We start from the raw sequence: 26872 nt of genomic DNA, 5'->3' as shown, positions 1-26872 counted from the left end.
TCAAATTCCTCAGATTTGTCACCTACAAAGGACGGCTCAAGTTTGGGAATCTCCCTAACAACCTTAGCTGTGAAGACTGAAGCAAAGAATTCATTTAGTTTCTCTGCAATGACTTTATCGTCTTTAAGTGCTCCTTTTGTATCTCAGTCGTCCAGGGGCCTGTAACTGCTATAAGCAGTGCACTCATAAGCTAAATTTGGCAAGGTTGGAAAAGTAGTACATCGGGCACCAGGAAAAAGTTAAAAATGCCAGGGCAAGTGCCAGCTCTGTGGAAAAGTCTTTGCTGCACTTTATTCAATCTGCCAGGACGGACTGCTAACTGGAATTTGCACCTTGCAGCACTTTTGCTTTAGATTTAACCAGCTATTCTGCAATGATTGCCTAATACCTCGCTGAAATAGGAGGTTTGGAAAAGTCTGACTTTGACACATGGGAGGAATTTTGAAATGGAAATTCTCTGCACTTGGTTGAGACAGAGCCGTTGAACGCAAAAACAGAGCAATGAAATTCATTGGGGGGGTTTGATGGGCATAACACAGCATCCAAATGCTCTTAGTTTTCCTGACAACCCCAGAACACCATCGAATTTCAAACAAAACATTAAGCAGTGCTAGGATGATTTCCCAAGAAGTAACATGCCCCATCTGCAGAATAAGCTTACTTGCACTGGTAACCAATGTGCACATAACAGACTGGAGCTCATTAATATCATGATGAAAGCAATCTTCAGTGATGAGATAGCTAAAGATGTCAGTCGAATGGATACTTTGGGTCATGACCTGTATGAAGCCTTCAGAACCCAAAGAATTATCCAAGGCTCCATCAATCTATGGGCTTCAATCAAGAAAAACAGACTAAAGCTATGCTTGAATGTAAAGAAGAAAGTCAAAGAAAAGGTGGCAGGGTGTATTACAGAGCTAAGCAGAGACAGGTCATTGTTTGCTTGTCTCTTAGTTGTGTCCAGCTCCCAGCGTGATATTAATCTAAGTGAGACTTTGAACAGGTACGCCTTCTCCATAGTATCATGACTGATGTTCGAATGCAACGGAACAATTATGTGCCAAGCAAAAAGCTAACTTATGCACATCTTGCTTGGTCTTCTAAGCCAGCACCACTGACAATGTGACTGGTACTTATGCCAGCAGAGGCCTTTCAATGTAGCAATCACAGATAGTATGGCTGAGGTACAAGCTCTCAACAAACCAAAAACTATTAACACCTGCAGAGACTTGGCTGAATGCTTCATTATGAGGCTACAGAGAAAATAAATATTGAACCTATATAAAGTCCACCTTGTGTTTGACATGTATGCACAGAAATCAATTAAAATATTACTAGAAGAAGAGACTCCACAGTATTGCACCTGTCCAATACAAAAATCACTGATTCCACAAACATCTCCAAAGTCACAATGTCTCATACTCACACGAAGGATGAGTTAACCACATACCTTGCAGGAAAAATGCTCCAGCATATGAACAACTCAAAAGAATTTTGTTGTTGTATGGCTTCATAAAGCTGCTGCCTCACACTGTTCAGTGGAGTTTCCTAGTAGTTTCCATGAGGAGACTGACACTAAAATTATTTTGCATGCCATCAATGCTACAGAGAGAGGGTTTATTAAACTCCAGATTTTTGGACAAAACACAAAGGTTCTTAGTGTTCTCTGTGTGGTGCTATCCAAGACTTCTGCAAGATTCTGGTTTGTGCCTGCTGCTGGGGAACAGAATCACTTGTATATCCCTCAGAGATGTATTCCTATCACTCGGAGCATTAAAACCTATTAGGAATCCGTGTCCTTTCAGGATCATAGGTGCTGGAACTAGAGATGTTGGGGGTGCGGCAGCACTCCCTGGCTTGGAGTAGTTTCCATTATACACAAGGTTTACAGTTTGGTTCAGTGGTTCTCAGCACTCCCACTATACAAACTGTTTAGCACCCCTGTTCAGAATGTGACACTGCTGGAATGTTGGCTGAAAAGGCCAAATTATCTTACTGGAAGGCATTTGATTTAGCCTCTAAAGACTATTTCCTCACTCCAAAGGTGCTTGGAATGGCTGAGATAGTCACTGATGAGGTTATAAATGCACTGGAGATGTTTATATGGAGAGTCCATCATTAGAAGACAACATTAAGAAACTTGCAGAGCTATGTTGGTGGATGTTTTCCAAGAAGCAGACAGAAAAATTACCACTGACAAGGGGGGCATTTATACCTGCTCTCAAGAGAGAAAACTATCAAGTAATGGAATGGCTCAGGGTGATTGAGAACATCCAAACATACCTTCCCCTGTTGAGCATGGATGGGTCTTGGAGAATGGACCAGTCGCACCAGTTATGTATGAAATACCATGAGCTCCCAAATCAATCCTTTAGCCAATCAAATGTTTCTGTGCAAAGACCAGACACTCATCACCCTGAAAATATTTGGCCAGCAACCTGCCTTGTATGAAGATGTGCTACTGGGGCACAGATGAGGATCAGTGTGACAATATGTCTAGCAGTGGTTTCTGTTTTCAGTCCTATATGTCAACGGTAATTTACCTAGGATTACCAAAGATCAACGTTTTTTTTTATGTAACAATGCATCTGTGTTCAAGTATAATTAAAAAAAAACCCTGATTTTTAAACATGCTCTCAAACATACATCTTCATAATTGTTTCAGGTTTGTCATGTATGGTACCATTGTACCAAAGGAGACAGGGAGACAGGGTTTTTGGATAATACCTAACGTGACCCATTTCTAATGATGTATCATCAAAATGTCCACCAACCAGCAGACCTGGGGCTGGGGTCACAGCAAGTCCCCTCTTATCATGCCACAGAGGATGAACACTATTGAAATTATGATTCTGTAGATTTTTGCAAATCAAATGACCTTTCTATAACTAGCTGTCCACAGAATGAGATTTGCTCCTAGACTATCAGGCTAGATCTACAACTTCTTAAAAGTAGTTTACATACAATCAAATTAATTTTCAGAACCCTCTTATGAGACTGTGAAACATTGTTATTTCCATGTACACAGATAGATGAGGCACAGGAAGGAAGGTGAAGTAACTTGCCCAAAGCCATACTCTGAGTAAGTGGAAGAAGTGGGATTAAACTCACGAATTATTGGCTTTCAATACACAAGATTAGTTTCTCTGAATAGGCCAGTAGTAAACTTTGCCTGCTTTTGGCCATTCTACAATTAATGAGATTTAAGGAATTGTCTTACGATAATTTTTAATTAACAAATGTTTAGTGCAATTGAGAGCATTTACCAAAGCAGCAAGCTATTGCTTGTGAGTCTCATGCACTGGTACCTCACAAATATTAGGGAAAGTGGTCACTTTATCTCTGATATTACAGAAAGAATTTCAAAACTACTGATATCCCTAATCTGAATAGGGCTGACCACGCTGGGCTAGATTTACAGAGAAGTTAAAAGAAAGTTTTATGAATCTTGAACTGGAAGATGGAGGCAATCACTATCCAGATATGGTTCATTAAAATGGCTAAGCTTTAATTTCCCTTTATGGTCAGATGTATTGGGATTTAGGGAATGAAAAATTTGTTTACCACTCTCTAGAAATCAATGCAATCTGTCATGCAGGTAGTTACAGATGCTGTTTATACAGCATAATGGGGCCCTAATCCTGATTGGGACCTTAGGAGAGTTACAAGAAATAACAATAAAGATGACGATCTATACATCACTAAATAAGAAACCCACTAAATAGAGAGAGATGTGGGAAAATTGTAAGAGCATGGAGGGAAAGAAGAAAAAGGTATATTTTGCAACCCATGTTGGAAATCAGGTAAGTAAGCGATTACTGAATTGTTAGGCTAACAAACAAAAAATACAGAAGCCAGATATAAAATAATGCTAAAATGACAGTAAACATTAAACATGCATTATATATTAAAGTTAACCCTATCATATTCACCTCTTCATTTTGTGAAACAATCTTAAGTAACTACTGCTTTTGCCATTAAGTATTCAGAAGTACTGACCACATGTGGCATAGGGTTATTATTTACATACTAGCACATGTGAGCATGTGTGTGTGGTATGGATATATATATGCAAAAGCATCCAAAAGGAAAAACCCAAGTACAACTACCAATAAAGATTAAGAAAATTAGACTCCCCAAACAACTTTCCACCTCCAGAAATTTGAGCTAGAAGAAAAGACATTTGAAGATACAAAATCCTGAAATAGGAAATCACATAACATACCAGTTTTTATATTCTCTACTACAACAATATATTTAAAAATTACCTGTTTTGCTAACAACTTCCTGTAATTCAGCCACCGAACTGATTATTGCAGCAAGAAGGTCAGAACTAGTAAACCAGCTGAGTGCTTGAAGACAATGGATTTGTTCCTTTTGGTGTTCTGTGAAACAAAATGTAATAAAAAGTAACATTGGATGAGATATATGGTACACTATAATCTTCAATTTAAGAAACTGATCCAAATAAAGTTTACACAAAATTTATGGCAGGATTCTACTTTTCTTTCAAGAAATTTTAGATGGTGTTGACATGCACTATGCCACCTTCAGCTATTAAATGGGAAAATAATTACTTGTTCTTTTATCACTTCCTCTTACTCGGAGAAACCATAAAATGAGTAAAGGGGTTTTTGTTTACTTTCATGCTTCAGTAAATGTACAATGTCTTTACAGTTACTGTACTCTGCAAATGAAGGTTTAATAATCCCATACTATTTTATTTTTAGTATGAAATACATACAACATAGATTAGCACTTTGGCTTTTTAATTAGGACCTTTTCTCTGGATCTCCATTTGTTTGGAGACTTCATAGGGCAGTGAAGCAGGTAGCACAATACTGAAATGTTTGAAACTCTTGTTCTGGAAAGGTAATATAAATCTATCACAGATATCTGATGATATTATATACACACACAGCACCACCTTCTTTTTCAGCTATTCAGTAAACAGTTAGAAAATATTTGTATTTGGGGGAGCCTCAGATCCAATATGTGCATACAAATATCTTCTCAAGTCAAGTCACCATTATATTTGTCTTTACACATTATTAACAAACAAACAAACAAACAATGTAATCTGATATAACATTATAAAAGAACAAATCAATTATCTTACTTGATAGATTGTGTTTCCCCTTGGCCTCTCCTATGCAAACTAGGATTCCTATGCCTTCTTTGAAACCATCTACCCAGGAGAAAAGAGAGCTACTTGACTGTCCCAAAATTTGAAGTCTGTGTGCTGCCAGAACTGCAATAACACCTTTCCGGAACACATGTATCATGCCTTTGAAATGCTTTTTCTTTATCTTCACTTCATCTTGCCTCTTTCCCTCTACATCAGACAAAGCACTGACTAGAGTCCTAATTTCCTGTTTGAGTACTTCATAGGTGTGGACCTGATCCTGGAGAAAGTCTCTTTGTGTAGACAAGGAACATAATCGGCTGTATAGAGGATATAAGGCACCACCCATTAGTGCACAGGCTGCCAGCAGAGACGCATGTTCCTTTTGTGTCTGTATTAATATACTTTTCAATTGTGAAATTTCATGGACCAACTGCTCTCGTGCTTTTTCAATGACAGAACATCTTTCCCTGGCTTTTTCTGCAATTTCTTGATATTTCTGTAAAGACAAACGTGGATTTAAACTAGAGCATAATTTTCAAAATAAAGAAATATCTACTGAACTCTCCACTAACTAAAGCTAAAAGGCTTATTTATTCCATTTTTTCCTCTTCTGGTCAGATCAAATATGGCAGTAATTTAAATAAAAGAATCACAATAGAAATTATCACATTCAGGTATGTCAACAGAATTAGTTTTTTTTATCTTTGGATGACAATCATTCCGTAACTATGGAAGCACAACAGTGTTATAGCAATGACTTACCATACTACTCCAACAAGAATATGGACTCCAATTTTTAATTCTTATTATTGTGATAGAAGATAGCATAGTATCTTCAATCAGCTTATCTGCAAGCAACACCAGGTACAATTTTTAGAAAGAACAACTATGTTGCTCTTCAAAGTAGAAGACAAGTTAAATTTGAAGAAACACTTCTATTTTAGTATTTCTACTATGTAGAAATGCATTAACTGGATTAATTTCATAATTTAATTTACAGGATTTATTGCATCAGTATTCTACTTTAAAAGGAAATTTGTTCATCTACAAAGTCTTTTGGGACTACTGCATAATTTACAGGCCTTATTCTGCAAGAACCAAATACTATCTGATAGTGTGTCGGGAAGGCACTAAAAAGGTCATTTGGATTTCGAAACCAATTTATGGTTCCTAACCCTCAGAGCTGACAGGCCAGCATTTAAGTAAGCACATTTAAAGAGCAATCCCTATAGGTCTATGAAATACCAGCACTGGAATCCTATACTCCGTTTAATGCTTATTTTTAAAAATTTGCAAGATGAGAAAATGAACAAAACCTAAAATCTTTCAAATATATTGTAGAAGTATATAAATTATTTAACCATAAACACAGGTTTAAAAAAATGAAGCTGCATCTGTTTTCACTTTTATAATCATTTTAAATTGTTTTTATCTTACTCTGCATTGTTTCTAATATCTTCTTATAAACTTAAAAGTACATTTTTAGATAGCAGGGATAGCTCCTTTAAGAGTAGTTGGCTGACTTCCTATACATATGAGCTTTGAGGGATGCCCTACTGGGTTAAAGAACTCTGTGAACTTCAAGTTCATTAACAAAAATTAGACACTCCCCTGGAGAGTAGAACTCTATTTTATCCTATTTCTTGCTGGGTCCTTATCCTTTATGTTGGCAAGACGACAGATTGCAAACTAGAGACTTAATGACACTTGGACTTCAAAAGGTTTCACTGTATTTCCACGATTTTATTTTTACATCTTACATAAGTGACTTTTGATACAATTGCAACATACCAAAGTCCTCAGCTGGTTCAGCTGCTTCTTCTGTAAAAAGCACTGCTTCTTAATAAATGCCAAATCAACAAGGAAATATTTTCTCTCCCTAGAGGATTTTTTTCCTTTCCTATTTTGCAAACCTTGTTATATTTCTAATAGAGCTGAAATTAACATCCCTCTTTTTGTTAATAAGTTTAGGTTTTTTTTCTATCCCAGTATCGTTGCAGATATCAATGCAGCTAAAGCCATAACATATATTAGTTTTAACGTAGCCCACTAAAATGGTGAAAACTATTTTTGCTTTTGTTTTTTTTTTAATTACTCACAGTAATGGATATTTGGAAATCATAGGATATTTCCTATAAGTCTGCACAGAGTCTGAAGAAATGACATGTCTGAGACAAGGGAGTACATTCCATATATTTGTTAGGTTTCTCAAAAGAGACATTTCCAAATGTATATTTTTATTTCAGATTAAAGGAATTTATTGGCAGACCCTGCTCCAGGTCAGAGGTGACTCTATGAACATCAAAATGGAGGATGTTACTCTTCCCACAAAAGCACGGGAAGTTACATTCATTTTAAGCCCAGATGCCAATGAGAATCCCCAGGCATCCTCTAGCACATCTACAGCCATCCCTGTTTGCTAGTACTCTGTGACAGGGCCACTTTGTGAGGTTCTGCACCACAGAAGAACACTGACACTTCTTTAGGGTTGCCTGGTGTCCAGATCGAAACACCTGGTCAAAAAGGGACCCTGGTGGCTCGGGTCAGAACTGCTCACCACGCCATTAAAAGTCCAGTCCACGGCACAGCAGGGCTAAGGCAGACTCCCTGCCTGTTGTGGCTCTGCGCAGCTCCCGGAAGCAGTGGCATGTCCCTGCTCCAGCTCCTATGCCTAGGGGCAGCCAGGAGGCTCTGCGCGCTGTCTCGTCCACAGGTGCCGCCCCTGCAGCTCCCACTGGCTGGGAATGGCAGCCAATCGGAGCTGTGGGGGTGGTGCCTGCAATGGGGCAGCATGCAGAGCCACCTGTCTGTGCCTCTGCATAGGAGCCAAAGAGGGGACATGCTGCTGCTTCTGGGAGCTGTTTGAGGTAAGCGCCACCCAGCGTCTACACTGCTGACGCCCTCCAGTGCCCCAACCCCTGATCCCCCTCCAGCCCTCCGAACCCCTCGGTCCCAGCCCGGAGCACCCTGCTACACCCCAAGCCCCTCATCCCTGGCCCTGCATCAGAGCCCACACCCCGAGCCGGAGCCCTCAGCCCCTCCTGCACCCCAACCCCCTTCCCCAGCCTGAACTCTTCATTTCTGGCCCCACCCCGGAACCTGCAACTCCAGCCCAGACCCCTCCCACACCCCAACCTTCAACCTCAGCCCAGAGCCTCCTCCCATGTTCTGAACCCCTTGGCTCCACCCCCCCCCCAGCCCAGAGCACCCTCCAATACCCCAAACCCCTAATCCCTGGCCCCACCCCAGAGCCCGCACCCCCAGCCAGAGCCCTCACCCCCTCCCCCTTCCCCAGTCCGGTGAAAATGAGCAAGTAAGTGAGAGTGGGGAGAGCAAGCAATAGAGGGAGGGGGGATGGAGTGAGCGGGGGGTGGGGCCAGGGTGTTCGGTTTTGTACGAGTAGAAAGTTGGCAACCCTAACCTGCTTTCTAATTAGGTCATCTAATTAACTGAGAGCAACAGTTGTAGACCAGTAGCTCTCAAACTTTTTTACTGGTGACCCCTTTCACATAGCAAGCATCTGACTGTAACCCTCCTTATACATTAAAAATACTTTTTTATATATTTAACGCCATTAAAAATGCTGGATGCAAAGCGGGGTTTGGGGTGGAGGCTGAAAGATCGCGACCCCCCATGTAATAACCTCGTGACCCTCTGAGGGATCCTGGCCCCCAGTTTGAGAACCCCTGTTGTAGAGTATTATCTAGCAGCACCCAAAGACCCTATTTGTGATCAGGGGCCCTGAATGCTACAGGGTGAAGACAGCAGCACTGCCAGGTGTCTTACAATACTGGCACAAAGCTTCCAAATTGAACTGTTACATTTTAATAGTAAAAAGCCAGGTATTGAAATCTTACATTGCACTTTGGAAGGCTTACTGCACCAATGCAATATTAACCATCCAAAAGTCTCAAAGTAGCATTATTCATGTTGCTATACAGCCACAGCTGTCAATTAATCTGATGACCTCATCAAAAGATTTCCACGGTGTACCTCTGTGCAGAGACAGTTCTCAATGTTATATACTAATACTGACGAATGCCTGCAAAATTAAACACAGCTTGTAAGTCCCTTATTTAAGCTTTTAAACAATCTTCAGTAGTGAATGTCTGGAAGGAAGCAGGGTGAATATCAAATGAGCTTAATAATAATTTCGTATTTCAAAGTGGTCTTGCAAGGCTTAATTCATTAATTTTTGTAATGCACTTTGAGATCCTGGGGTGGAAGACACTATACAAGTGCAAAATATTATATTCTTCTGCTGGTGTCAGCAGTATTCTTATTTTGTGCCATTACTACTTAACAGTGTTTATTTCTTTACTTGAAAAAATAAATCAAAACAGTCATCTTTCTCCATGCAAAAGAAAATGTTAAGTGTCTAGCATTCTTCACTGAGATACACAGTAGAATATATATAAAATCGTATTTTAAAAGGCCTGATTCCCAAACATGTTGGGTCAAATTTAGGTCCAGCACCAATTTCCCTAAAAATGACAGCAAAAGCAATGGTGCAAAAACAGGGCCCATCGTCAATGTACAAGGATACAGTCATGGAGAACCCTGAGGAGTGTAGAACATGGCCTGATTCTCTATTGCCTTGCACCTTGTAGTCATTTATATCTGTTCAAAGATGTGTGTAAAATAAGCAACCATATTGCTATGACGGAGATTTAAACCCACTCCAGATAGGTGTGACTACACAGGATAGAGTAGAAGGAAATACAGGCACCTTGGGCTCAGGAACAAGAATTCACACCCTGCATTTACCTCTTGTCCTGCTCATTTATAGATAGAGCCCTATCAAATTCACAATCCATTCTGGTCAATTTCACGGTAATAGGATTTTAAAAATAGTAAATTTCATTATTTCAGCTATTTAAATCTGAAATTTCACGATGTTGTAATTGTAGGGGTCCTGACCCAAAAAGGAGTGCTGGGGGGAGGGGTGCGTCAAGGTTATTGTAGAGGGGGCAGCTGGAGAGCGGTGGCTGCTGGCCAGGAGACCAGCTCTGAAGGCAGGCCACCTCCAGCAGCCGCGTAGAAGTAAGGATAGCACGGTATGGTATTGCCATCCTTACTTCTGTGCTGCTGCCTGCAGAGGTGGGCCTTCAGGCAGCAGCTGCCACTCTCCGGCCACCCAGCTCTGAAGGCAGCAGTGTAGAAGTAAGGGCGACGTGGTGTGGTATTGCCACCCTTACTTCTGTGCTGCTGCTGGTGGGGTACTACCTTCAGAGCTGAGCACCGGCCAACAGCTGCTGCTCTCCAGCCACCCAGCCCTGCAGGCAGCATAGAAGTAAGGGTGGCAATACCGCAACCCCACTAAAATAACTTGTGACCCTCCTGCAACTCCCTTTGGGTCCCAATTTGAGAAACCCTGGTCTCCCCTGTGAAATCTGTATAGTGCAGGGTAAAAGCACACAAAAGCCCAGATTTCACAGTCTGTGATGCGTTTTTCATTGCTGTGAATTTGGTAGGGTCCTATTCATAAACAGGAAGAGGTCATCCTGAATTTGGCATAACACAGCATTTCCCAAACTTTTGGAAGTTGAACTCCCTCTCAGGAAAGTTTCAGTCATACCACATCAGCAGAACAGTTGAGAGGAGGGAGACAGACTGCATTGGCACTGAGATATACCTTAAAGTAATTGACCTGAGTCCCATTCAAGTTGGTAAAGAAAGAGGAGAAAAAAACCTAACATTTCAGTCTCAATAGAGAAGTAAAAATGCTAAAAGAGCAAAGAACTATCTTCTCAACATGAAGTGGACCATCCTGGTGACGGTTGAGGCACACAGGCATGTCAGCGTGTGTAGCTTTTATCTGCCCAGAGAGAACTTCAGTTTCCAGAGCTGACAGTCTTCAACCTTTCATAAAAACATTAAACTTCAAGCTCAGTGCACATAACTCAAGTCACAGTTATTTGTTTCACTGTAGTGCCTGAAACAAAAGTGACTATTACACTATTTAATATTGTTACCGCAACTACTAATTTGCTCCTGGGTTCAGAATTTATATACCTAATTCAATTCCACAGTGAATTCAAATCACTCTTATTCTACAAACTCTCAGAAGGGGTGGGGGGGGGCATATTGGAAAAAGCAACTGGGGCTCTATGTAATTCTACAAAGAAATGTATCTTTTCACTGTATAGCTTTAACCTCTTCAAAAAAAAAAATGGGGGGGAGGGAATCCAACTGCAGGATCTAATTAAGCAATGCATTTCAGGAATGTTTTAACAGAAAGTAATTCATTTCCTAAAGTAAGTGAAAGTTGTTCATAAAAAAATACTTAAAATAAAAAAATATATACTCAAATTCCTAAGCAACTTTAAACTGGCTTGAAACTCAAAATACTGAAATAATATACTAAATATTTAAAGGAAAAAAATAGATGTCTAGGGCTTTCTGGAACAAGAACAGTACCTGTGCCCTTGCATGAACTTCCCCAAGGAGTCCAGAGTACTGCTGCTCCAACTCCTTTTTCTGTTTCTGCCAACAGCTTTGCTGTGCTTTCATCTGCTCAGCCACTTTGTTAAAAGTGTCTTCCTGGGTCTGTTGAAGTTCCCTCATGGTATCAGACTTGTTCTTGCAAATATATTCTAGATGAGATATCTGCATCAAAGGTATTTTAAAAAAGATTTATTAAACAAAAATGCCCCTTTGCATTTGTTTTAAATCCTACTTTAAAGAGAGATTCTTTTGGAAGAAGACCTTGATTGCATTTTCTTTAGACAGCACAGAATTAAAAAGATAAGCATGTCACTGATCTCCTGCTTCAAATCTGACTTTAAAACCCACTTCTTCCAAAAAATCCAACCTATGTTGGATCTCATCAATCAATCTCATCAATGTTGTCCTCTCTATACACTCCTGTAGCTAAACAGATGCCCAGGTTTCATTTGGTCTGTGTCAGAATTCTTCTAGATGGGAACCTTATCATATTTGTTTTGAAATGTGCAGAGAACAATTATGGTGCTATATAATTAATAATCCTAGCACAATAATCATACAGCTAGTTAAGTGATAATGAAAATCAGAGGTTGCATTTTTATGTAATGTTTTATTTGAAAACCAAAGCATTACTTGTATTTTCTGAGCATTAAAACAATTTAAGAGAGCTTTACAGTACACATGATGCCTCTTTTCACAGGCAAGCTTGTTAATTTTATGATGCATTTCAATGAGCAGATTAAGGGGTATAATTTAGCGATCAAGGCTTTAGCCGTGCAACTTCTATTAAAGCTAAATGGAACTGTGTTTTCAATTAAGAATGTATCTCAAATAGGCATTCCTGCATTTTTCAATACTGAATCTAAACATATGGTCAATATTCTTTTCTATACATTGTACAGAATTGCAGGTGAAAAATCTCTATTAAGAGATGAGCAGTTCTAATGCAGCAGATAACACTGTCTGTTAAATTCTAAGAAACCGATGTCCCTGAAATATCACTGAGAACACTTGCTGGACCATCTCAACTACTGTACTTAAAAACTACCAGTAATTTTGTTTTTCCTCTTTCCTCTGAAAGGAGAAGGGAGGGGTTTCCTCCATGTCTAATCTGCATGATCCACATCATTGTCTAACCAAACTCTGTTAACGTTTTCAATTGACTGCTGGGATATTTACTAATAGCAGCAGAGTCAAAATGATTAACTGTAAGCAACCCTGTTCTTGAACTTGAGCCAAGAGAGTGTTCATAACTCCAACAGATGAGAAACTCATGAAAGTTTTCCCCTTCTTTTCCCTCAAGAGCAAATGTCAGCATAGCCAGGATCTGGAATCTTTCTTCTAGACCACAGAAACATAGTGCTGACCTGATCAATGGAACCAGAACATGAATGGAAATCCTTAGGAGCAGCAAATGTTAGTCTGCTGAGCCAGTTTAATTTATTGTAACAAAACAGATTTCTGAAAAATATGTTTCTTTTGAACAGACTTAGCTTAATGAAATCACCCATAAAAGTATCCTGTGTCCCCCAAAACAAATATTTATAGTTTTTAAATTCATAATGGTGGTTCTAAAAGAATTATACTTCAGACTATAAATGCCATAACCAAATAATTACATTTTTTTAAAAACAGGATTTTGATTCAGAAGCAATTGGTTTTAAGATGATGCCCCTGTATTTTGTTTCTCTTTTATGCTAAGATAAAGAGTTGGTTTATTAGTATAAATGACTAAGTTCTTTGAATTGCTTCATCAGTAAGATTATTTTCTTTTAATTAGGTCCCTGTGGTTAATACTGGCTAGTAGTATTAGCATGTCCCGCACAGAAAGTGGAGCTTAGAGACTTCAGTCACATTTACATGCCCACAGCAGTGGCATCAAACTGAGTTGTAGACAAGCCATAATTAATGGTATTGAATTATTAAAGTCCAAATTCTTTTTGAAATAAGATGAATGTCAGTCCCTTTTAATGATACTGTAATGTGGACAAATGTCACTGAATTTAATAGAGGTATCTGGCGCCTAAGGACAGTTACCTTCTCATTAGCCCTGCTGAGGTCTAAGATCAGGGCATCAACATTCTCCTGCAAGATTGCACAAAGCTCAGGCCAGGAGAATTTATCCAGGATGCCTTCTGGTTGTTTTATAAGCACATAGCCTGCTACCAAATGCTGATATAAAGTATGGAGGAAGGTTAGCTTCTCCTGTGAGACAAAAAAAGAAAAAATAACTGTTGTATATAAATATTCGACTAGCTCTAGGCTCTAATATTAGACTCTATAGAGATACATCATGCACACAAATCTTGTGTGTTCTGTACAGATCTGAAAAGACATAATTACTCATATTCTGAAATTCAATTTCAATTTCAATAGAACTATTCTTAATATGTGCCCAAATGCATTAACAAAAATCAGAAGAGAAAAAGAAGATTTTGTAAACTGAGTTTAACCAGATATAATGTATAAATACATATTGCCCTACAATCCTCATAATAGTAAATACCATGACCTGTAATAAATATTTGCAGAATTGATTCTTTCATTTCTTTAACTAAGTATATGAAATTACTGGTCATTTTACTAATGTTTAAAATCTCTCCCCACACCATACACACTTATTCCACTGGATTGAAGTTCCGTACAGATTATACCTGCTTCCAGTATATAGCATAACATAACATGTACAGTATATACTCTAACAAAAAAGTTAATTAGTATGGCAGCACAAAATTTGATTATACAAACATCAAATTAGGTTATTTTAAAAATGTGCTTCTGTTTTAAAAATAATTTGATTTGATGTTTGTTCTATACATGAATTCTATGTGAACACATAACTGTACAAAACAGGTTTTTATGAGCAGCAGTTAAACTCTACAAGCCTGATCCTGATTTCATTTACATTGGATTTTAAACTATAGCATACTGAATTGACTTCAGTAGCGTTAGTACTTATTCACACCAGGGTGCGATCAGAATCTGTTTGTGCATCTATTTAGTCCATCTATGAAGTCTAGCAGCTTAAAATTAAGACAAATCAAAGATGGTTCCAACACCACAACTAGGGCTCTGATCCAAAGCCCATTTAGCCAATAGAACAATGCCCACTGAAAGCAATGGGTATTGGATCAGGTACTATGTCAAGAAATCATGAGACCTCATAAAGGTATTCAAGACTCTCCGCATCTTCCCCCAACCCCACCCCCAGAGCAACAGCAAGTATTACTTGTCTTCTCCAGCTACATTTGGGTAAATTTTGTTGTTTGTAATTCATAAGATTTTTAAGCAACAAAACATTTTATAAAATGTTACAACCTAATCTTCTACTTCCCTGGGAATAGTTTAACCATGTCACCATTGTTTCCTTTTTGTTTGGGCTGTGATAAACCAAGATGATAATCATCCCTTTGGTGAGAAAAAGAAATCCCAAGACTCAGAATCAACTCACACATGTTGATCTCAACCACAAGTAGACATGCTGACTTTACAATACAGTCAGGCTTCTAGTTTCCTTTCCTTTAATCACTATCTGATGCGTAGAACAGTTCCAAGTGCTTCATGTGGACACAATTTAAATCCCAGACTGTAAGAAGGGTGGAAAGAATGTTTCCTTTTTACTCAATTTGGCAATTGTGACCATATTTGCTGGATTAATGAGCTCAATATGCAGAACAATTGAGATAAAGAATATGATTGATGCAGCTAATGCAGAACTATTTTATGTAGAGAAAATTAAAAGGAAGCACTTATTAAGATCGGTATACAACCATATGAGGAAATCTAGTTTTGAAGTAAAGCTTCATGAAGCAATTACCACATATAGCATACCACAATCAGCTAATACACAAAGAAAAAACAGTTACTAACCTGTTCTGTAACTGTTGTTCTTCAAGATACATTGCACATGTCCATTCTACTTCAGATGTGTGCGTGCCCAGTGAACCAGAATCAGAGATTTTTTCCTTAGTGATACCTCTTGGGGCAGCACATGAGCCCTAAGGACTTTCACGCTGCTGCATGATGGTAAGAAAGGGGTGAGGCCTCCCTCAACCCTCCTCAATTCCATCTGACCACATAGAAACTCCAATATCAGGGCCGGCTCCAAGCATCAATGTTCCAAGCAGGTGCTTGGGGCGGCAATCTGAAAGGGACAACAGTCCGTATGCCGTTAGGGCATTTCCGCAGCAGCGGAAATTCTGTGGCAGCCTCCATCTTCAGCTGCCCGTGGTGGCAATTCAGCGCGCTGCTTGGGGCAGCAAAAACAGTAGAGCTGGCCCTGTCCAATATGAAGGGAAAGGAGGGTGGGTCATAGAATGGATGTGTGCAACACATCTCGAAAAACAACAGTTACAGAAGAGATTAATAACCATTTTTTTCAACTGATTGCACATGTCCATTCCATGCCATGTGACTCACAAGCAGTTCAAATTGGAGGTGAGTTTCAGAACAAGGATTGAAGAACTACTATTCCAGTGCAACAAGGTGCTGGGCAAAGGCTTGCCGAGTCAGCCCTCTGTCACTCCAGCTCCCATTTAGGGCAATAAATTAGAGCTGGATAGAGGTAACCTGGCCCTAATTGGGGAAGCAGAGACAGCTGCCGCCTGATTAGCCTGGGGCTGAATAAATGCTTCAGAGGAAGGAAGCCGGAAGAATGGAGAGCAGAAAGAAAGTGAAAAGGCAGGGAGTGGAAGCAGGGAGGTAGCGCTTCCCTCCCTCCTGCCTGCAGATGGTGAAGGACCAATTGTACATGGTGAAACAGTGGTGGTAACAAGTCTGTGAATAAACTGCACCAGTGGTTACTAACCCCAGAGTCTGAGTGACTCTGTGGACTGAGCAGAGGCAGGAGCCACGGGGGCCCTGCCGCACTCTGCTACACGTGGGGGCTTGGCCTGGATCTCATGCCAGAGCAAGTGTTTGGCCGCCTGGAGATGGAGAAAATCCTGCAATGGCTGGTCAAGCAGCAGGAGGAGATGCAGAAGGCAATGCAAAGTTTTCAGCAAGCCCACCAGCTGGAGAGACAGGCCTTGAAGAGGGACTGAATCTTGTATAGACTGAGTTCTATTAGGAGCTTGGATCAACCTCTTACCATCAAGTTGTCCAAGTAAGGAAATACTTGCTTGTCTGCTTTCCTTAAGAAAGGAGCCACGACTGCCATGCATTTTGTAAATACTCATGGGGCAGCAGCCAGGCCAAAGAGCAGGACCATGAACTGGTAATAGGTGTTGTTGACGAGAGGTCTTAGGAGTCTCCTGTGGTTTAAATGGATAGCCACATGGAAACATGCATAGTTCAAATTGAGAGCAGTGTACCCAGTTGTCAGGATCCAGGGTGATGATGGAGGTTAGGTTGACCATGAAAAAATTATTTTCTGTATATATTTGTTTAAAATTTTGCAAGTCTAGGATAGTTCTGAGACCGCCTTTTGAATCACGAAGTAATGTGAACAGAAGCCTTTCCCTCCATGGAAAGGGGGAACCTCTTTCATAGCTACCAAATGAAGGAGAGACTGGACCTCCTGGAGGAGGACAGCCTCATGAGAGTGGTCCCTGAGATGGATAGGGAAGGGGGATGGGAGGTAGGGTTGGAAATAAACTGCAGAGTGTATCCCTGATCCCAAGTACTTAGAACCCATCTATCCATAATAATATGGGTCTGAGCACGTATGGAAGTGCGATAATCTTTGAGGAGGGAGAAACTGGCACATAATGATCTGGCACTCTGTCCCTGACAAGAAACTCAAACAGACTGCTTAGGGAATTTCCCGACCGTCTCAAAGAACCTGCAGTAGAAGAAAACTGATGTGGTGGGCATCTCCTCCTCGGGTTTTTCCTCCCTTTTCCCAGAATGGTCAGGCTGTTTAGGCAGGACAAGCGGGTACCTCTGGAGAGACGGAGGATAGAATTTTCTTTCTTTTAAGGAAAGGAGGGTAAATTTCCAATGATTTCAGCATCGCCCCTCAAATCCTAGAGTCTGTGGAGCTTATCATCTGTCTTCTATGAGAACAGGGCAGGACCTTCAAAGGGGAGATGCTGGATAGTCTGCTGGACCTCCTGCGGAAGCACAAACAATTGAAACCATGAACATCTGTGCATAGTTACTGTAGATGCCATGCTCTGGCTGCTGAATCTACCCCAAGAAAGGCAGCTTGCAGAGAGGTCCTAGCCACTAGTTTTCCCTCTTCTAAAATAACCCAGAATTCCTGCCTGGCATCATCTGGCAATTTGTCTCAGAACTTCATTTCATTGTCCCAGAAAGAGAAGTTGTATTTGGCCAGTAAGTCTTGCTAGTTAGCATTAAAAAACTGTAGGCCAGCTGTGTAATAAATCTTTCTAATCAAAAAAGTCTAGTCTCTTTGTGATAGAAGGCAATTCCCAATGCACTCTTTCATTCACTGCCAAGACAACTAAGGAGCCTGGAGAAGGGTGGGTGTAAAAATGTTCATAGCTTGAGAGGGGACATAATACCTTCCCTCTGTCTTCTTAGCTGTCAGAGACAGAGAGGATGGCAGTTGCCACAAATATTTTGTAGATTCTAGAATGGCTCTGTTTATAGGTAGAGCCAACCCTGTATGCCCACCAGCTTATGGGAACTCTCCTGAATATCGAGGCATATACTCTCTTTAGTAACCCCTGGTAGGCCCTGTAGTGATCCTGAACAGGTGAAGAAACCTCAGACTCCTCACCCTTGTCAGGTGAAGAAGAAAAGTGCAAAGAAGATTGAGGTTCTGAAATCTGAGGCTGGTCTTGAGGTTCTGGCTTGGTATACTGGGGATAACATCATGGGCCTCTTCATGGGAGCTAACCTTGTATCTGCTTGGGGATCTATATGAAGAAGGTAGCAGGGAGGATCTGGTGTCAGGAGGCAAGCCCAATGGGTTTCAGTCAACCATAGAACCCCAGTCATGACCACCCCAAGGATATGAGTCTCTGGACCATCTCTGAAAATCCAGGAGGTATCAGAAGTGGAATCCTCACGAGAAAGGTGTCACCTTCTCTCCCAGGAGCTAGGGCCATAGGAACTAGGATCTTAGACTCCAAGGAGGACCCTGAGCTGTCCAACCATGGAGATATTGTATCAGATGGTGCCAAGGTGCTAAGATGTCTCTCCAGAGATGTCAGTACAGGGAACAACATGATTGATTTACCTCTGGACTATACTGGATGAGGAATCACTGGATAGTATGAAGATGTAGCCATGGCACTGAAGACTAAACTTGTCTCAGAGGTAAGTTCATAGACAGGGCCCGAGGACCAGCTGTTACTGGCTGTTTTGTCTCCTGTACTACTGGAGAATCCAGCATCAAGAGGAAGAGCAGGTCCCATGGTGCTATATATAATTCCAGTGCCTTCCATATCAAGATATTTCCATGATGATGCTGTTATTGCATCAAAGGGGTCAGAACTGCAGTGGAGGTTGACAATCCTCGATGAGCTGGAGTTGACAATTCCTGAGAAGAAAATCAGTATCAGGGAGTACCTCTTTCCAGATGATATTCTATCTGCCAGTGGTTTATTAGTGGACAGTACTGGGAATCTCAAACTTCTAGAGGAGCTTGGCTGCTTCAGGGAATGCTGTTTTGATGCTCTGTGCTTCTTCTTCAGCACCAGAGAAGGGTAATAGTGCCTATTATCTGATGCAGGGTCCAGAGGGGCACTCCTAACCGAGGTAGAAGTACTCAGGGCCTGCCCCAAGACGAAAGATTCAGAAGGTAGATGCAGGTGGCCTCCATACGGAGGTAATGCAGTCTCATCTCTGTCTTTTTTTTTTTTTTTGGTCTGGGATCTGAAGTCTCTGCAGATCTTGCAATGAACTCAAATGTGACCCTCTTCAAGGCACCTTAGTTACCTGGAATGAGGGTAATTCACCAACACAGATTTTTTGAAGCTGGCACAAGACTTTTAGTCCAGAGACCAAAAAATATCCTGGTACCAGTTCCCTTTGTATACTAGGAATCAGATGCTCAAAATTGTAATAGAAAATAAAGAAAACATACACTAACAAGTACTACTATTTACAGGAGGAAGATAAAAATCCATGAAGTGGAAGAACTCTGACTGCAGTCTGCCGCACTCCAACTACCGATCATGGGTGTTAAGACGAAATTAAGGGGGAGGACTAAGCAGCTCCCCTTTATACCCTTGTGCAGTGGTGCAAGAGTGCTAAGGATGAATGCGCCTCCCTAATCCGTATTGCTAAGAGAAAGTCTCTGGCCCTCATGCACTGGGCACACACACACCTGAAATGAAATGTACAGGCACAATCACTCCAAAGAAGCACAGGAAACACTAGTTTGGTAGTGGGGAGCAAAATGACCTCAATTCCATGTTTGCTATTTTTGGAGGATGGAGGGGTTGCTATTTGAATCAGTAATTAAAACCAAGAGATTCCAAATACAAAATGTACATATTTACTTTCAACTAAGTAACAAAAAAAACCCAGTACACCCCAGGCATGAGTCTTTAAATAAATTCATTTGCCCTAAACAATGCTTGCTAAGAGACAGATATTTTAAAATGTAAATGACCAGAAGGATTAAACTGTTAACTCATTTTATAAAATGGAATGAAAGAGAATTAAGACACTTGAAAATTTTGTAGATACTAAATACACATTTCAAAATATGTATCTTAAAAATCATATTTTGCTAATAAATCTGTTAAGACATAAAGCAACCATCTGATGTATGTAAATGTACAAAGCTAAGATTAAATAAAGGCTCTTTTTGACAGTCATCTTGTCTTTGGTAATACCTCAGTATCCTTCTGGTAAGCCCTGGTAAGCTTCTGGATTTCATTTTCTGATTCTGTGGCACGGACTTTCTCTTTCTCCCAGCAGTGCAGTACATTCTGTAGTTCCATTTTTAAAGTGCCTGTTAAAGCCTCTCTGTCTGCACACTTAGTGTGTAGATGATTTAACTCTGCATTGGCATCAGCCAGGTTATCCTGAACTTCCTACAGAATAGATACACAAACTGAAAGGTTGGTAACAGTTTTACCCCACATAGCATTACCTCAGCTAACGTTCAGTATCCTTGGGAAGCAAAAGTCTATATGGAGATATATTTTCAAAACCACCATCTGCTTACTTCTAATGATAGACGGAAATTAAAAGTTGACACTGTTTTCCTCTGGGAGTAGAGGAATAGTGTAGAGCAAAAGGACAAGTCCTACAGGATTATTCCATTTTCTCCCTTTTTAATCCATCTCCAAGGTCAAAATCTCCATGTTACAACTGCCTTCCTTTAGGGGTTGGGTTTGTCTCTTTACAGAGAGTACACACCGTTCCTTCAGTTGAAAATCTGACAATGTAAAGATACAGCCTCCTGTAGACATAAGAAACTGGGTGGCTCTGGTAAAAGGATATCGTACTTTTCTTCCTTAGATCACTGGTTCCAATACAGACCAGACTGGTAGCAACCAAGGGCTGTTATCATCTTGTTTCATGTTTAGTGGTCAATGTGAAATGATTTTGGTGTTTTCAGTTCAATTCCCATTGGACAGGTGCCCATATCTCAGAAATCACAGTCAGAAACGGTACCAGTTGGTACGAATGTACCAACCAGCACAAAATCTCAGCAGACTTTTACACTAAGAGATAGCCTGCTATGTGAGAACAGAGACACATGCTCTACCTCTTCTGTGAGCAGAGAACTTCTACTTCCAGGGCTGGAAATCTGACACCTTTTGAAACCACCAAATTCATATGACCAAATCAACTTAATACTGAATATTGAAATGTTTGCCTATAGATTTTTAGATCATAAAATCATGTTTGTCTAATTGTGAAGTACAGAATCAGTTGTTTACTAAGGTGCTCATCACAATTGTATTTTCATATAATTTCTTAACACAAATATTCGAATGCAAAATTGGGCATCTTTCTTTAAGCACGCTCTATCATGAAGAAATACTAGGCCAGGTTCTGCGCTGAGTTACACATTAAATTGAGTTTCTACAGATTTACACCATGTAACTCGGCACAGAACCTGGTTCACTATATCAAAAGAGTGCCTATAGGAAAAAAAAATAAGTTGGTAGAATAACTGTCTCATGTACAGTAGACATTTTCATTATAAAAAAAATCTGCAGAATTTTTAGGATGCTGTAAAAAAAAAGTATTGTGGCTGAAGAAAAGTCTAGGAAGCAGAAATCAGGGCTCTATTGTCAGGTCTGTCACCAATTTCCTGTCTATCCTACGGCAAGTCATTTGGCCCCTGATCCTCTCAGGTGTAGAGCATTCTCAACTTCTAATGACTTCAAGGGGAGAAGTTGGTACTCAACACCTCACAGAATCTTATTGTTCGTTAGTATCCTCCTCTACTCAAATCAGGAAAGTAGTACTTTACTTCACAGGGATGTTCTGAATCTAAATTAATTAATGTTGGACAAGTTCAGTTCATAAAATAGAAGGCCACTGTGTTACTACCAATGAATGCTAACACAGTTGTTCAATAATAAATTGAAACAGTGTATCTCCACTAAAAGAATTTGAGAAACCTTGGGAGTGGCCACATTCAAATTTGGCAGTAATACAAAATACTGCCAGCTGGAAGACAGAGTTGAACAGTGACCTCAGGACTTCCCTCGGTGCCTTGGTCACTGTTGTACCCAGACATGACATATTACAAAAGTGATGTCAGCCCCCAAAAAGAGAGAGAAAAACAAATTCTAATTTGAAAAAGACTATAAAATCAGAACTTCGGCTATCCATGAGAAGTGCTTGGCTTACCAATCAGCAATTTCTTATTAGCAGTAATTTAAGGCCTATAGATCTCTCCAAATGTCAGTGATTACCTAATGTTTGGCAGGATTATACACAAAGTTTGGCCATAATATCCATAATAATTTCACTGATATCTTTCTTTACTGTAAGTTTTGCACATTTCATACCATGACATTAAACTTTACAGTTCTGTAACTGAAATCTTCCAAATGCTTTCAGCTGAGATCCATATATATAATCTAAATGTACGTGATCAAATTTCCCACAGATACAGCCACTGAGATGAACAGAGGTCCATCCTCAGCTTTCTATTGATCTGTTTCTATCCCCCTCAATGAGGTTGTGGAATTAATACATTCTCACTCCTGTTTGTCTGCTAGTTTTTTAACATACGACTGAAACACTGTATTTTCCCCAGTAATACTAGAAAACTTTATTCTGCAGCAAATAATCTGACCAATACACGAAAAAGAAAAGTGAATATTTTAAAACTGAATTTATTTTCATAAATAAGTGAATGAGTAATTAAGTGACAAATATGAAAAACTGACAGTTAAGCTGAAAAACATGTCTGAGGATAAATTTCATATGCACATTTTATGCATACAGAACAAGAACCTAGCAGAAAAAGATGTTGAGGATGACATCAACACAGAAGAGGAACAAACAAGCACAAAATGATGAAGCAAGAGGACTACTCAAGGAACAGATCATCTGTTTAAACAGATATTACTTCAGTAATAAGAAAAGGAGTACTTGTGGCAGCTTGGAGACTAACAAATTTATTTGAGCAAAAGCTCAAACGAGGAAGTTTGTGTGGAAGGTTGGTTCTTTATGAGAGTATCCAGTTTTGAGAGCTCATTCTTAATCTTTCCCTGTTTGCTGGAGAGGATGTTGATCAGGTGCTTCCACAGTTTCTTTGAGAGAGTGTGTGGCTTCCTCGTGGCTGGACTTTACAAAAACTAGACAAGCCTTTTACAACACACACTTTGCTTCTCTACAAAAGCAAAAGGACACTAAACTATCTAAACTACTACATGCCACAACCTCAGCCTTGCAGAACACAATGCCATCCACAGCCTCAGAAACAACTCTGACATCATAATCAAAAAGGCTGACAAAGGAGGTGCTGTCGTCATCATGATTAGGTCGGAATATGAACAAGAGGCAACTAGGCAGCTCTCCAACACCACTTTCTACAAGCCATTACCCTCTGATCCCACTGACAGTTACCAAAAGAAACTACAGCATTTGCTCAAGAAACTCCCTGAAAAAGCACAAAAACAAATCCGCACAGACACACCCCTGGAACCGCAACCTGGGGTATTCTATCTGCTACCCAAGATCCATAAACCTGGAAATCCTGGACGCCCCATCATCTCAGGCATTGGCACCCTGACAGCAGGATTGTCTGGCTATGTAGACTCCTTCCTCAGGCCCTACGTTACCAGCACTCCCAGCTATCTTTGAGACACCACTGACTTCCTGAGGAAACTACAATCCATTGGTGATCTTCCTAAAAACACCATCCTAGCCACTATGGATGTAGAAGCCATCTACACCAACATTCCACACAAAGATGGACTACAAGCCGTCAGGAACAGTATCCCCAATAATGTCACGGCTAACCTGGTGGCTGAACTTTGTGACATTGTCCTCACCCATAACTATTTCACATTTGGGGACAATGTATACCTTCAAATCAGCAGCACTGCGATGGGTACCCGCATGGCCCCACAGTATGCCAACAGTTTTATGGCTGACTTAGAACAACGCTTCCTCAGCTCTCGTCCCCTAATGCCCCTACTCTACTTGCGCTACATTGATGACATCTTCATCATCTGGACCCATGGAAAAGAAGCCCTTGAGGAATTCCACCAGGATTTCAACAATTTCCATCCCACCATCAAACTCAGCCTGGACCAGTCCACACAAGAGATCCACTTCCTGGACACTACCGTGCTAATAAGCGATGGTCACATAAACACCAGCCTATACCGGAAACCTACTGACCACTATGCTTACCTACATGCCTCCAGCTTTTATCCAGACCACACCACCCAATCCATTGTCTACAGCCAAGCTCTGCGATACAACCACATTTGCTCCAACTCCTCAGACAGCGACAAACACCTACAAGATCTCTATTAAGCATTCTTACAACTACAATACCCATCTGATGAAGTGAAGAAACAGACTGACAGAGCCACAAGAGTACCCAGAAGTCACCTACTACAGGACAGGCCCAACAAAGAAAATAACAGAACGCCACTAGCCATCACCTTTAGCCCCCAACTAAAAGCTCTCCAATGCATCATCAAGGATCTACAACCTATCCTGAAGGATGACCCATCACTCTCACAGATCTTGGGAGACAGGCCAGTCCTTGCTTACAGATAGCCCCCCAACCTGAAGCAAATACTCACCAGCACACACCACACAACAGAACCACTAACCCAGGAACTTATCCTTGCAACAAAGCCCGTTGCCAACTGTGTCCACATATCTATTCAGGGGACACCATCATAGGGCCTAATCACATCAGCCACACTATCAGAGGCTCTTCCACCCGCGCATCTACCAATGTGATATATGCCATCATGTGCCAGCAATGCCCCTCTGCCATGTACATTGGTCAAACTGGACAGTCTCTATGTAAAAGAATAAATGGACACAAATCAGACGTCAAGAATTATAACATTCAAAAACCAGTCGGAGAACACTTCAATCTCTCCGGTCACTCGATTACAGACCTGAGAGTGGCTATCCTTCAACAAAAAAACTTCAAAAACAGACTCCAAAGAGAGACTGCTGAATTGGAATTAATTTGCAAACTGGATACAAATAACTTAGGCTTGAATAGAGACTGGGAATGGATGAGTCATTACACAAAGTAAAACTATTTCCCCATGTTATTTCTCCCCCCCACCCCACCCCCCACTGTTCCTCAGATGTTCTTGTTAACTGCTGGAAATGGCCTACCTTGCTTGTCACCATGAAAGGTTTTCCTCCTTCTCCTTCCCCCCCTCCCCCGCTGCTGGTGATGGATCATCTTAAGTGATCACTCTCCTTACAGTATATATGATAAAACCCATTGTTTCATGTTCTCTGTGTGTGTATATAAATCTCCCCACTGTATTTTTCACCAAATGCATCCAATGAAGTGAGCTGTAGCTTACGAAAGCTTATGCTCAAATAAATTTGTTAGTGTCTATGTTGCCACAAGTACTCCTTTTCTTTTTGCAAATACAGACTAACACGGCTGCTACGCTGAAATACTTCAGTAATGTAACCTTTGAAATGTTTACATAGGTAGGCTTATGTTGTCTGTAGGCTGCAACCACTATAAGGAAATATGACCTTGCACAAAGGTGAGGTTTGACATTCCACTCAATAAAGAGAAGTGATACACACACTTATTTTGAGATAACAGAGATAGATTGTATCTGCATGATAATATGTTAAGTGAGACATACCAGAAATATATGTAGTATGATAAAAAGTTACAGTTCATAAAAACATACCTTAAGGTCTTGACTTTGAGACTGTATTTTTTGTTTGGATGAGTCAATTTCTTTTGTCATCTTCTCACATGAAGCTTTCATTTTCTTTAGCTTGGGGAAAAAAAGAAAAGAAAACACAATTGGGAGTTGGGGAGACTATGTAGGTACTTAAACATAAATTAATATTTCCTATAGAAATGTAAAACCAGAATGTATTAGAAAACTCCTCAGACATCAACTGTAAACAATTTAACAGATTACCACTAAACAAGTTTGATATATTAAATATTAATGATATAACAAATAAATAATAACAGTAATAACCCCAAACCAAATTCACTATTGCTTTTGCCCATGAACTCTCAAACGTCTGGGGGAATGTGCCAGAAATTTAAGAAATCAAGCTCCCAGTGACTTTCAGGAAGCAAGTTTCATAGTCAATAGCCCCTCGCAGAAAATGTCCTATAAGCAGCATCCTCCCTCTTAAACTGAGGGGACTCCAGCTCACGGATTTTTCTCATTGCAACAGCAGAGCATAACTCAAGGAGAGGCATAGTCTCTCAAATCACTTAATCCCAAACTAGTCAGGGCATTACAAGCAGCTACTGATTATCTTGGAGTACTGGAGTTATGGGCCCTCTTCCAGATGCACTTTTCTGATAAACAAGTGGCCACAATATGTGCTAACTTCATTTTCCAGTTTCAGTGTAGAGACCGACATAGCAGTCTAACAGTAATCTAATCTTGAGTGTCAAAAGGCACAAATAATGGTAGCCAAGTCTGTATGTGAAAGCAAATGCCATGCTCCTCTAATCAGGCATAGGCAGAATATAGCAATCTTGGTCATTGCTGCTACCTGACCAGCCAGGAGTTGCTCAGAACTCTATAGTACATCTAAATTGTAAACACTTCACAAATGGCCGCCACACATCTCCCTCAATCAGTGTTGCTGATACAATCCTTGCCAACTCTATTAGTTGCTTTCCCCAATCTACCAAAATTATTTCTATATTTTCCACATTGTGTTTCAGCCAGCCAGACCTCATCTACTCATCCTCCGAACTCATAG

General features: G+C 40.4%; 1 protein-coding gene across 35 annotated transcripts in view; it reads right to left on the bottom strand.

Annotated features, from left to right (window-relative positions):
• CCDC171 (coiled-coil domain containing 171) overlaps window positions 1-26872 on the bottom strand; it is a 269930-nt gene that overhangs the window by 155649 nt on the left and 87409 nt on the right. For all 35 annotated transcript variants that reach the window (XR_006281477.1, XR_006281476.1, XR_006281478.1 and 32 more), the window contains 6 exons: window positions 25825-25914; window positions 20329-20529; window positions 13613-13780; window positions 11549-11737; window positions 5120-5624; window positions 4269-4385 (listed from right to left, as the gene is read on the bottom strand). Coding sequence is in view for 32 of the 35 variants with exons in the window: in XM_043514804.1 (XP_043370739.1) it covers window positions 4269-4385; window positions 5120-5624; window positions 11549-11737; window positions 13613-13780; window positions 20329-20529; window positions 25825-25914 (1270 nt within the window). In the remaining 3 variants the exon portion in view is untranslated. The remainder of the gene's footprint in view (window positions 1-4268; window positions 4386-5119; window positions 5625-11548; window positions 11738-13612; window positions 13781-20328; window positions 20530-25824; window positions 25915-26872) is intronic.

This window comes from Dermochelys coriacea, chromosome 5 (assembly GCF_009764565.3).
Source record: "Dermochelys coriacea isolate rDerCor1 chromosome 5, rDerCor1.pri.v4, whole genome shotgun sequence".
Lineage (NCBI taxonomy): Eukaryota > Metazoa > Chordata > Testudines > Dermochelyidae > Dermochelys > Dermochelys coriacea.
This window is presented reverse-complemented; position numbering and strand designations above follow the sequence as displayed.